This window comes from Canis lupus, chromosome 20, assembly GCF_011100685.1.
Source record: "Canis lupus familiaris isolate Mischka breed German Shepherd chromosome 20, alternate assembly UU_Cfam_GSD_1.0, whole genome shotgun sequence".
NCBI classification, from domain to species: Eukaryota; Metazoa; Chordata; class Mammalia; order Carnivora; family Canidae; genus Canis; species Canis lupus.
Genome location: NC_049241.1, coordinates 44,921,986 through 44,934,075, shown reverse-complemented (window position 1 = coordinate 44,934,075; position 12,090 = coordinate 44,921,986). Strand labels below are relative to the sequence as shown.

At 50.3% G+C, this 12,090-nt stretch overlaps 1 protein-coding gene across 2 annotated transcripts in view; it reads right to left on the bottom strand.

Moving 5' to 3' along the window:
* ELL (elongation factor for RNA polymerase II) overlaps positions 1-12,090 on the bottom strand; it is a 79,265-nt gene that overhangs the window by 66,934 nt on the left and 241 nt on the right. The window contains exon 1 of one of the 2 annotated variants that reach the window (XM_038566806.1): positions 11,809-11,977. The exons of the other annotated variant lie outside the window; for it this stretch is intronic. Within the exon in view, the coding sequence (XP_038422734.1) occupies positions 11,809-11,943 (135 nt within the window). The 5' untranslated portion in view covers positions 11,944-11,977. Of the gene's footprint in view, positions 1-11,808; positions 11,978-12,090 lie in introns of those variants that run through there. 2 annotated transcript variants of the gene reach the window in all.

Here is a 12,090-nt window from a genome sequence, read left to right as displayed (position 1 = left end):
AAAGTACAAACTTCCAGTTATAAGATAAATAAGCATTAGAGATGTAATATGTAACATGATGACTACAGCTAACAGTACTATATGGTATATAGGAAAGTTGTTAAGGTAGATCTTAAGAGAGTTGTTAAGAAAATAGATCTTAGGGATGCCTGGGTGGCTCAGCAGTTGAGGGTCTGCCTTTGGCTCAGGTTGTGATCCTGGGATCCTGGCATCGAGTCCCACATCGGGCTCCCTGCAGGGAGTCTGTTTCTCCCTCTACCTCTCTGTGTCTCTCATGAATAAATAAAATCATTTAAAAAAAAAAAAAAAAAAGAAAGAAAGAAAGAAAATAGATCTTAGGGAGCCTAGGTGGCTCAGTGGTTGAGCGTCTGCCTTCAGCTCAGGTCATGATCCCTGGGTCCTGGGATCGAGTCTCCCAACAGGCTCCCCATGGGGAGCTTGCTTCTTCCTCTGCCTGTCTCTGACTCTCTCTCTGTCTCTCATGAATAAATAAATAAAATCTTAGAGAGAGAGAGAGAGAGAGAAAGAAAGAAAGAAAGATCGATCGATCTTGGGGATCCCTGGGTGGCTCAGCGGCTTAGCACCTGCCTTCGGCCCAGGGTGTGATCCTGGAGTCCCAGGATGGGGTCCCACATCGGGCTTCCTGCATGGAGCCTGCTTCTCCCTCTGCCTATGTCTCTGCCTCCCTCTCTCTCAATCTGTGTCTCTCGTGAATAAACAAAATCTTAAAAATAAGAAAGGAAGAAAGGAAGGAAAAGAAAAGAAAAGAAAAAAGAAAAAGAGAAAAGAGAAAAAGAGAAAGAGAAAGAGAAAGAGAAAAAGAAAAGAAAAAGAAAAAGAAAAAGAAAAAGAAAAAGAAAAAGAAAAAGAAAAAGAAAAAGAAAAAGAAAAAGAAGGAAGATCTTAGGGGTGCCTGGGTGGCTCGGTCAATTAAGCTTCTGCCTTTGGGCTCTGGTCATAATCCCAAACCCAGGATCAAGCTCCAAGTCAGGCTCCCTGCTCAGCAGGGAGTTTGCTTCTCCCTCCCTCCGCCCCTCCCCCAGCTTGTGCCCTCTCTCTCTCTCTCTCACTCTCGCAAATAAATAGACTAAATCTTTAAAAAGAAAAAAAAGTAGATTTTAAGAGTTCTTAAAAAAAACTTTTCTGTTTTTGTATCAACATGAGATGATAAACATTAGCCAGACTTCTTGTGGTCGGGTTCTCTGGGTGGCTCAGCAGTTGCCTTCCGCCCAGGGCATGATCCTGGAGACCCGGGATCGAGTCTCACATTGGGCTCCCTACGTGGAGCTTGCTTCTCCCTCTGCCTGTGTCTCTGCCTTTCTCTCTCTCTGTGCTTCTCATGAATAAATAAATAAAATATTAAAAAAAAAAACCTTCTTGTGGTCATTATCTCACAATGTATGTCAGTCATATTACTATGCTGTACACCTTAATCTTATACAGTGCTAGATATCAATAGTATCTCAGTAAAACTAGGGGGAAAAAAAAGGCAGGGACTTGACCCGATTTTGTACGCCATGTTCACAGTATTCACAGCAGCCAAGAAGTGAAAACAATCCAGTGTCTATCAACAGACAATTAAAACAAAATGTGAGGGTAGCCCTGGTGGCGGTTTAGCGCCGCCTGCAGCCAGGGGTGTGATCCTGGGGACCCTGGATCAGGTCCCGCGTCAGGCTCTCTGCATGGAGCCTGCTTCTCCTTCTGCCTGTGTCTCTGCCTCTCTCTCTGTCTCTATGAATAAATAAATAAAATCTTTAAAAAAATAAATAATAAATAAATAAATAAAACAAAATGTGGTATATCCATACGATAGAATATTATGCAGCCTTACAAGGGAAGGAAATTGACACATATGACAACATGGATGAACCTTGGACACATTATGATCAGTGAAAGAAACCAGTCATAAAAAGATAAATATCAAGGCGCCTGTCTGGTTCAGTCGGAAGAGCATGCAACTTTTGATTTTGGGGTCATGAGTTTGAGACCCACACTGGGTATAAAGATTACTTAAATAAACTTTAAAAAATTTAAAAGGACAAATACCACATGATCTCACTTATATGAGATCCCAAAAGTTATCAAATTCACAGAAACAGAAACTAGAACGGTGGACACCGGGGGCTGGGGGAGGGGAACGGGGAGTTAGTGTCAATGGGACAGTGTTTCAGTTTGGGAAAATGGAAAAGTTCTGGGAATGGAGAGTGATGATGGCTGCATACAGACAATACCACTGAGCTGTACACTCAAAAATGGTTAAGAAAGGGGAAAAATGATTAAGATGGTAATTTTATGTTATGCATATCTCACCACAATTTTTTTTAAAAAAAGGCCCAAGAGGGGCAGCCCCGGTGGGTCAGTGGTTTAGTGCCACCTTCGGCCCCGGGCATGATCCTGGAGGGAGACCCGAGATTGAGTCCCACGTCAGGCTCCTGGCACAGAGCCTGCTTCTCCCTCTGCCTGTGTCTCTGCCTCTTTCTCTTTCTCTCTCTCTGCATCTCTCATGAATAAATAAAATTTTTAAAAATTAAAAATTAAAAAAAATAAAAATAAAAAGGCTCCAAGAAACTTGAATCTCACTTTATAAGGGGAAGATATAAAGGAAAGGAGCTATTGCCAAAAATAGAAAGAAAGAAGAAAGAAAGAAAGAAAGAAAGAAAGAAAGAAAGAAAGAAAGAAAGAAAGAAGAAAAGAAAAAAAAGAAAAGAAAAGAAAAGAAAAGAAAAGAAAAGAAAAGAAAAGAAAAATTTAAGAAAGATTCCAAGGGGTTCCAGTAAAGACTCTTACTGATTGGTCTTAGCACTCCCAAGGGCTCCCTGACTATGGCCTGTCATAGGATGGAATGCCCCAAAGAAAACGTCTCTCCGCACAGTGGAATGAAATTAGAGTTGGGTCAGTCCCCCCACAGTGAGCCTAGGCAGGGGCTGGAGCTCATCTATACCCACATAAGTCACTGCAGTCACTGCTTAGTCGGCTAGATGATGAAATTAACCCCAACTTCCCGTACCCCCGCGCCCTCTAGCTGTCCCACCATCCTAGCCTCCCTCCTATGGCCACTCTCTCAGATCTCACGCAGACTTTGGCAATCTCAGCCTGTTCCCAGACGGTTCCGCCTGCCCCACTTCCCACGGCATCTCCTGCCCACAGCCCGCTGTGTTTCTCCCTCCTAGTAGTCATCATTCATGGTCACCACTATCAAATCATCATGCTCTCAATGGGCCTCTCCCACAGGGATGTAAGGACCCTAGGATGCAGCCTGGCTAGCCTGCCCACCATGAATCCCCCATGCCCAGAACAGCACTAGGCCTGCCTCAGCCCACTAATAAATCCCAAGTCAGTCTGATAAACAGGATGAGGCCACATGCACATGTTCAGGTGAGGCGTGCAGTGGGCCAGTCCCCATATCAGAAAGAGGCCAAGGAGCATGTGGAAATGTAAGGAGTAATCCCTTGTTACACACTGGGGCTCCACTTGCCCAGGATAGACAACGGAGGAAACAGAACCCTCACCTCCCATCCCAAGGGAACAGCATTCTCCAATGGAGAGGGGGCTTGGCCCATTGAGGCTGCCCTTATGGGACTCCCCAATAGCCATGCACTCACATGCAATCTGAAGGCAAAGATGGAGCCAAGGCACCCAGAGCTCTGGGCCTGACTTCTCATACTCCATCAGCAGGGGTCCCCAGCCTGGTGGATTCAGCAGTCACCCCCAGGTCAGGTCAGATGTCTCTCCAGAAGCTCAGTCAGCATTTCCTGCCCTCCTCTGCTCTGTATGGCCCCTGCCCACTGTCCACTCCATGATCACCACCTGGTGAGGCTGCTCAAGAGATGGAAAAGGAGCATATGCAGAAGGGGCCAGCTCCCTCAACACAGTGGGATGGACTTCTGATAGGAAAGCTGCTGAAGAATCTGAGGAAAGCCATTTCTTTATTTAAAAGAGAAATCTTTAATAATAGAGACAAACGAGTAGATATTTTAAATTTGTGGTACACTAACACATGCATACAAGGCGTGGAGGGGGATAAGAGAGGGAGGGACAGATGGGATGGGATGACAGGATCCTCTGACCTGGAGTGCCCTCTACTATCTTAGGTGCTGCTTCAACCCAGGAAAACTGAGGCTCAGAAGTATGCCTGGAGCAACGCCTGGGTGGCTCAGCGGTTAAGCGCCTGCCTTTAGCTCAGGGCATGATCCTTGGTCTGGGGGATCAAATCCCACATTGGGCTCCCCACCGGGAGCCTGCTTCCCCCCCTCTGCCTATGTCTCTGCCTCTCTCTCTGTGTCTCTCATGGATAAATAAAAATCTTTAAAAAAAAAAAAAAAAAAAAAAAGAAGCCTGGATCCCCAGGCTGTCATCTGGAGCTATCTGGAGCCAGTCTACCTGACCCCAACTCGTGGTCTTCACCATCCTTTGAGGGAGGCACCTCCTTAGTAGGACACATGTCCCTACATGTCTAAGATGGACACAGGGACAGTAAGGCAATCAGTAAGGAGCTGACACCCACCGACAGCTCAAGGTAGGAGTGGGTGGTTAGCTGGAAGGGCACACATTCAGGAAAGTTGTCCCAGAGTCAATCTTCAGTCTTCCTATCTAAAGAACAGTGAGAACACCCACAAACAAAGGTGTGGAGGATTAACCGCAGTCCTCAATCATAGACAGCTCATTAACTTCTCAAAGACAGGGTGATCCAAGGCCACTTGTTCCACAGCACTTCTGAGATTTCTGGGAAAGTCCTCGACCCAACTTTCTCTATGCTTTAGACAGCATCACCTGCCCTCCATGCAGCCTTGGCTCCCCCATAGTCAGAGCTGGTCAACACCAGCACAAGGGAAATGTGGCATCCAACTATCCTTGAGCAAAGAACACGATCTAAGAACTGAAGAAAAAAAGGCTTCTGGCTTCCAGAGCTGCCACATCAATTCAAAACACCTTCCAAATACACTCAGGATGTTTGAAAGAACCGCATAACATTCACATCTGGGAACAAAAGCAGCAACCCAGAAAGGTGTGGGCTCTGTAGCTGGCCTCAATAAGGCAGCATATACACATCTACCATCTCACCCCTTGACATCAATGATGATAATGATGCCCACCCACCACAGACCAACAGCAGCTCCCAGATCAGCTGCCCTCATCTTTCCTCCAGCCCAGAGTCACTTCAGAGGCAGTTGTCAACATCTTTTCAAGCCACACATAACCTGACTCTCACAAACCCAGCTCAGGCATGACAATAAAGCTGAGTGTGTGAAGATGTTTCTGCCATATGTTCAGAATCAGGAAAGGTTAGAAATGTCCGCCTCCCCAACCAGCCACAGGTGGCTGACCAAATACTTCTCACATCTGTTTCCATGCCCATTCCCCAGTGCCACCCCAGCTTAGGCCCTCAGAGCCTTCTTCCTCTAACCCTGCCCTCCCTGACCATCCACCACGCGGACCAGACCTTATCTCTCCCAAGACTCAATTTCAACGTACAGAAGTTGTACCCATCAGCCAGCCACACACAGCCTCATGCTCCCCTCTGAGGCACAGGCACACCAGGGGTGCCCCTCACTGCATTTCAGCATCTCTGCACAGCCCTTGGCACGGGACAGCAGACAAGGGTCTCAGCACACAGGAATCCTGAGGATTCCTCGCTTACCCCATCGGTATGGTGCCCCAAATTCATGTACTGGAGGAATACTGATCAGTTAGGGTGCACACTGCAAGGGAGATGCAGTCACTGGAAAGTAAAGCTTACGATTACATTAAATAAAATTACATTACATTAAACAATAGACCTAATATGGTGTCAGGGAAGAAGCAAGATCTAACACTATATGAGGACACCTCTGTGACGATGAGGTATCCGGACACAAGACAGAGGAAGGTGCAAAGGTGTCAACAACAGACATGGCCTGGGCCCATGGGAACAAGAAGTTGCTCCTTTCAGGTATTTTGCAAGTTTTCTACACTATACTATAGGCTATACTCCTATACTATAGGCTATACTCCTTTTAAACTTCTCAACACGTGTTACTATTAAATGGGAGTTCGGTAACCCCATGAAGTTCACAAACAATCAAGGCCCACTGCCCTCCAGAAGGGCTGCAGGGAGTCACCAACGTGCCCTGCTGACCTGGTGACTCAGCCAAGAGCCGCGTCACAACGTGGTCAGGGAGGGACGGAGCCGAGAGAATATAATTAGCATCAGACTACAGTGCAGCCACTTGGTGTGGGCACAGGAGGTCTCTCTCTGGATGGTTAATTTGGATACCAGCTTTTTTATTAAAGAGTAAAGTGACAAAACAACTACACATTGTAGTTGTCTATCACTCCTAGCACCTATAGGTCAGAGATCATTTGGGGGAACTGTTCTCAAAAGAGTCCCTTTGGGCACTTGATGACTGTGGAGTAGCCACGTATCACTGGAGGTAAGATCTCAGACAACTCCAGGCTGTGCTCATTACAGACCAAAGAGAAAATCAAAGTCAGAGAGCAGGGAAGCAAGACCCTAAAAATGATGGACCCAGAGGAGGCCAAAGCCCAAAGGCACAACATCGATGGCCAGCCTGGGCTGCTGCCACAGAAGTAGATTTCCCGAAACCAGTGTCTGCTCCAGGACAGAGTTACTTGGAACAGGAGAAGCAGTGTTATTTTCAAAGACTCCCCAGAGATGTCACAATCCGGGTATGATGTCAAAACTACTTCAAGGGTGATGAACTCTGGCCTTGCCGATGAGTCAACAGAGGGTGGGTTTCCGCCAAGCTGCCTGCTGTTTACACACAATCACCACAGTCACCGTGGTGCAGGAACAGCATACAAGCTGGAAACCTAGTCAAGGGTCACAGTGGCTGAGGCAGGGTTTGGCCCCTCACACAGCCTCACTGGCTGCCTGCAGAAGCCTCCATCACTTACCCCAACTCCGGCTGGTTCACACATCCTCCCACAGCACCTTTGAGACACGCACCTACTAGGAAGGACTCACCTCACTCAGAATTATCAAGAGCCCACACTGAAATACGCAAGTAGGGACGCCTGGTTGGCTCAGTGGTTGAGCATCTGCCTTCAGGTCAGGGCATGATCCCAGGGTCTGGGATCAAGTCCTGCATCAGGCTCCCCATGAGGAGCCTGCTTCTCCCTCTGCCTGTGTCTCTGCCTCTCTCTCTGTCTCTCATAAATAAATAAATAAATAAATAAATAAATAAATAAATAAATAAATAAATAAGAAAAGAAAAGAAAAGAAAAGAAAAAAAGAAAAGACACAAGTAAACCAAACCGCTACAGCCCCAGAGGGCAGGAGACAGGAAGCCATGCTCCTGACATCAATGGACCTGGCTACTCCATCTGGCCCAGCCAGCCAGATCACCCTTCAGAGGGGGCAGAGCTTGGAGCCACACACTGGCATGCAAGTCTGAAGCCTGGTTCTCAGTCCCATCCCAGCTGGGAATTTCCTTCCAGTGACTTGGCCTCTCAGAGTTTCTTCCCGTTTCCTCACCGGAGAGGTGGGAGCCATTCCCCACCATAGGGCTGAAGGACAGATGTGAGATAAATTAACGTGTATAGCTCAGGCCAGTGCTGGCATGAGGCTGTGATCCACAGGTGTTGGTTATCGCCATTTTAGGCTTTCTCTGGGGTAGGGGGCATAGGACAGTCACTTCGGCAACCTCAGGAATATATACAGCCACTCATGTCACCACTGCTTGCAGGAGTCCAGAATGCTGGAGTTTAACTAGAACTCAAGACCATCGAGGGACCCCCTTTCATAGCTGTGTCACAGTGGCTCAAGCTCCCTCCCAACTCAAGAGGCAACCTGGGCCGAGTGATCTTGGACAGGTAGACAAGGACTCTCTGAGCCCCCTCACTGCCCCCAAGGCATAGGGGAAACAACAAGCTAGCCTCTGGCCAAGGTTACCAGAAGATGACACGAGCCTGGACAAAAGGCCTAGTGGGGCCCGGCCCACAGCCAAGAAGGGCAGCCCCAGCTATTCCTGAAGACAGCAGGGCTGGCAAAAAGCTGCCCTGCTTAGGGCCCAGGGGGCACCTCCCAGAAAGGGGAGACAAGCCTACCTCCTGGGGCCTTGCTGTGGTTGGAGAACAGAGGCTAAATTAAGGCTCCTCCTGCCATCAGTGCCCGAGCTGACATCCACACAGCCGCCCCCTTAGCAGCAAACAGCCCCCATCACAGCTCTACAAGAGTCATGGACTATTTGCTGCAGGCCCCTTCCACCTCCTCTCCCCACACACCCTTCCTAGGTCAGAGCCCCAGTACCTCCGTGTCCCAACACTCTCCCCAGCCTCTTGTGTCTCAACGCTCGAAGGCAGAGTGCCTGGAACCCCCAACCCTCCCTGCACAGGACCCTTCACCAGGGAAGCCTCAGCTCTGGCATCTCCTAGAAGCACCTTCTCAATCAGTATCCTTTCACGCAGCCCCACCCTACCATCACATCACACCATTTTATTTCCTTCCTGATGCTGATTGCTGACAAGCTCTTTGTACCGATATGTCTCCTGCTTCCAGAATGTCAGCTCATGACACTTGGGACTCATCTTGGTCACTTCTGAATGTCTAGCATCTGAGCAGTAGCCCTACACAAGCCAGGTGGTCAATCAGATTTAGGCAGATGCAGCCCAGGCTCCCTGTCTCCCATAGTCTCTATTCAAACCTCCAGGTGGGAACCAGCTCTGGGTTCCATACCCTCTGGGTATGGACACCAAGTGCTGAAAACACAGCAGGAGAGGGGAAGTGTCAGGGCTGCACTGATAGCCACACATGTGTCAAAAGAATCCCCACATCCCTGAGAGAAGGAGCCAGACTTTAGACACAGCAGGGCACTGGGACCCTCAACAGTCCTGAGAAGGATCCAGAGCTCAAGGCAGGTAGGGCAACCTGCCTTTGCAACCCTGAAAGAAGCACTCAGGGCTGGGAGGGCTCAGATACTGGGATCTACACAATCCTAAGGATCAGAAGGATCTAGAGCTGGGAGAAGGTCAGGCACAGGGATCCTCATAGCTCCAAAGAGGAGGATCTGGACTGGGAGGGGGTCAGGCACTGACTGGGTCAAGGCCTCAAGCAGGTAGAACCAAGATTTAAACCTAGATAGGCTATAATCTTCAGGCTTCTTGAGTCCCTCTCTGGGCTCTCAATTTTTACTGAACAATAATATGCTCCTCACCACCAAGCAGCTTATAAACCAGGAGAGAAGGTCACTTAGCAACAAAGCCCACTAAATCCAACAATGCAATAGCTGGGTGGTTGAGGCAGGTGCCCCAAGGACAGATACTTCCTCAGAGTGGCTAGGGAACACTTCTCTGAGCAAGCACATGACGCTATCTTAGAAGGATGGGTCCACGCTTCCGCTCTCTTCTCTCCCAGAAGTAGCCAAACACAGTGAAAAAGGAGATCTATGGGAGTAGCTGCACTGATAGCCACACATGTGTCAAAAGAATCCCCACATCACTTGTTTTTTTATATTCAAGGAGAAATTGCACGAACCCCAAGTCTAGACGGTGGCAGCTGCGTATATTACCTTCTGCCACATTCCAAGCTGGCCATCAGGTCTGCACAAAGGCAGCTCAGACTCCACACCGCTCTGAAGAGAGAAACCACAGGGGACTTTTACTCAGGCTACTCCAAGAGTTAGGATTACAGGCTCTCTTGGGCCACAGAGAAAAGTTTCACATGAACTTCCTCTCCAGTCCCCTGCCACATCTGAATCTGTAAATGCCTCTTGCAATTAAAAGTAAAAATAAAAACCCTCTCCACAAGTTGCCATTGGCAAGCCATATAACCACAGTGCTATAGAATAGAAAACTCCAGACACTACTGACAATCGTACATAAGAGATTTTGTTAATAACCCATACAGTTCTCTGGTCACAAGCTTCTGAGAAAAATGCAAATTTGGGTCACCCTCAAAAGTTTCGCCCAGCTGGCTTGGAAAAGTTCTTCAAGGGAGCCCCTCCTGGCTGATCAACACTGACATACACAGCTGGGCTCCAAGTGGGATGAGCTAGAGTCTGCAGTTACCTTCGCCCTCACATGAGGAAGATCCAGCTTAGTTAGGGGATGTAACCAACACCCTAAATTAAAAATAGCTGTGTGACAGCATGAGGTGGACACACAGGCAGCCTTGGGGACGACTAGATCAAGCGAGGGCAGCATGGCAGGGAAGGCGGGGCTCCTAAGTGACCAGGTACCAAGTTCACCTTATTTACATGACTCATGAGCTATCCCTCAGCTGTTTCTAGGAAAGCCCGCCTTCCTGCAGAACAAGTCAGAATTGCCTAGGGAAAAGACTCCAGACTGGAATTCCACAAAGGAGACTTAAGCTGGACACAGTGATCTCCCCACCCCTCACCCTTGCCCGACTCCTCACCTGCTAGGGTGCTTTAGCCTCATCCTGAGGAATCCTTTTGACAAGGGAAGACCTCGGTCTTCTTAAAAAAAAAAAAAAAAAAAAAAGACTCCTTCTATGAATGGGAAATTGGGACACCGGGACGGGAAGGAAACTGCCCCAAAAAGTGGGAAGCAGCACGGGAAGGGTGGGCACCAGGAAAGTGGTGGGAACGTAACACAGGAAGAAATTCCCGGCTTAGCTAATGGTGCTGAACAAGTCTGGGGCAGGAAGAAAGCCACATTCCTTCCTAGTTAGTCTCTCTCCTCACCCGCCCTCAGCCCCCCCATTCCCAGTATACACAAACACACACACACACAGGGAGCAGGGCCTCCCTGAGCCTGACATTAGACCCCTCCTCAACTACTTCACGACTATAAAGCCCCCACTTTCCAGGCAACAAGGAAAGGGGCTCCCAAACCACTTCCCCTCAGGTCCTGGCCACTCTGGGCACCTGAAACTTCTGTCCTGACACAAACAGAAATGGGAAGAAGCAGGTTTCTGACCAGGGCCCCAGATGTGCCCCCAAATCAAGCCTAAAAGAAGGTGCACAGCAGCCTCCCCCCAACCCACGCACCCTGAGCCAGGTGGCAGAAGTGAAACACCTCTAACTTCCCCAGATGGGCCCAAATCGGCCCCTGAGAAGTCTGAGAGTCAGTAGCCAGGTGCAGTGGCCAGAGCTCCCTCCCAGCTGCCCACTAAGAGCGCCCATCCTGGGAAAGGCACCATGCCAGCGACCCCCACACACACACGCACAGCTTCCCCCCTACCCAAAACACTCCCACTCTCCAAAAATGTCCAGTGAGACAGGGTCACCTGAGAGGGGTAGGGGAGTTGGAAACAAGCTGTCAGTTTCTGCCCAAACTCTCCTTCCCAAGAACCAAGAGTGAGCCCAATTCCAAGGGCTACATTGGTGTTAAAGCCTGCCCTCAAGCACAGACTCAGCCTCCCCACACGGATGGAACAGGTTCTCCACAGGTGCCCAACCGTGGTGCCCCACTGACCCACCCTGCCTGGGACCCAGACGGAGAAGCCTCAAGCCTCCCCAACCCCCTCTCCCGTCCCCCAGCTAGGTGAACAGTTCAGTTCCTGCTCAGTGGCTGGGTGAGCCGAGAAAGGCTCCGGACGCCTCCAGGTGCCGACTCAGTCGCCTCCCCTCCTCCTCCCCGCCGCGGACCAGAAGAGCGAGCTCGGGGCCCCTCGGCCGCCCCGGGCCGCCCGCCAGTGTCACCTCCCAGCGCCGTGAAGGAACGCGGTTCTCCGCGCTCCAAGCTGGACAGGTGCCCACCCCGCGACCCGTCGGTCCAGGGGCCCGCGAGCAGCACCCCGGACGCCAGACCCCGCGCCCCCAAGACAGGACGCCTCCGCGAGGGGCGCATGAGGCCGGCCTGCGCCTCGACGTCCCCGACGATCGCGCCGGGCCCCACGCCGCTCACCTGGCTGGCGCGGTAGCTCTCGAAAGCCCTCAGGGCGCTGTCGGTGAGCTTCACGTGGAATACGGACACCTTGCTGCCGTCGCTCACCCGCCCGCAAGACAGCCCGTAGCTCCGAGCCTCCTTCAGCGCCGCCATCTTGCGACCATCGCTCCCCCGCCCCCCCTTCCCGGTTCCAGCGCCGGCGCGCCGGCCCCGCCCCGCCCGCCCCGCCCCGCCCCGCCCCGCCCCACCGCCCGCTGACGCGCTGCATTATTCATGAGACGCGGCTGGCCACGCCCCCTC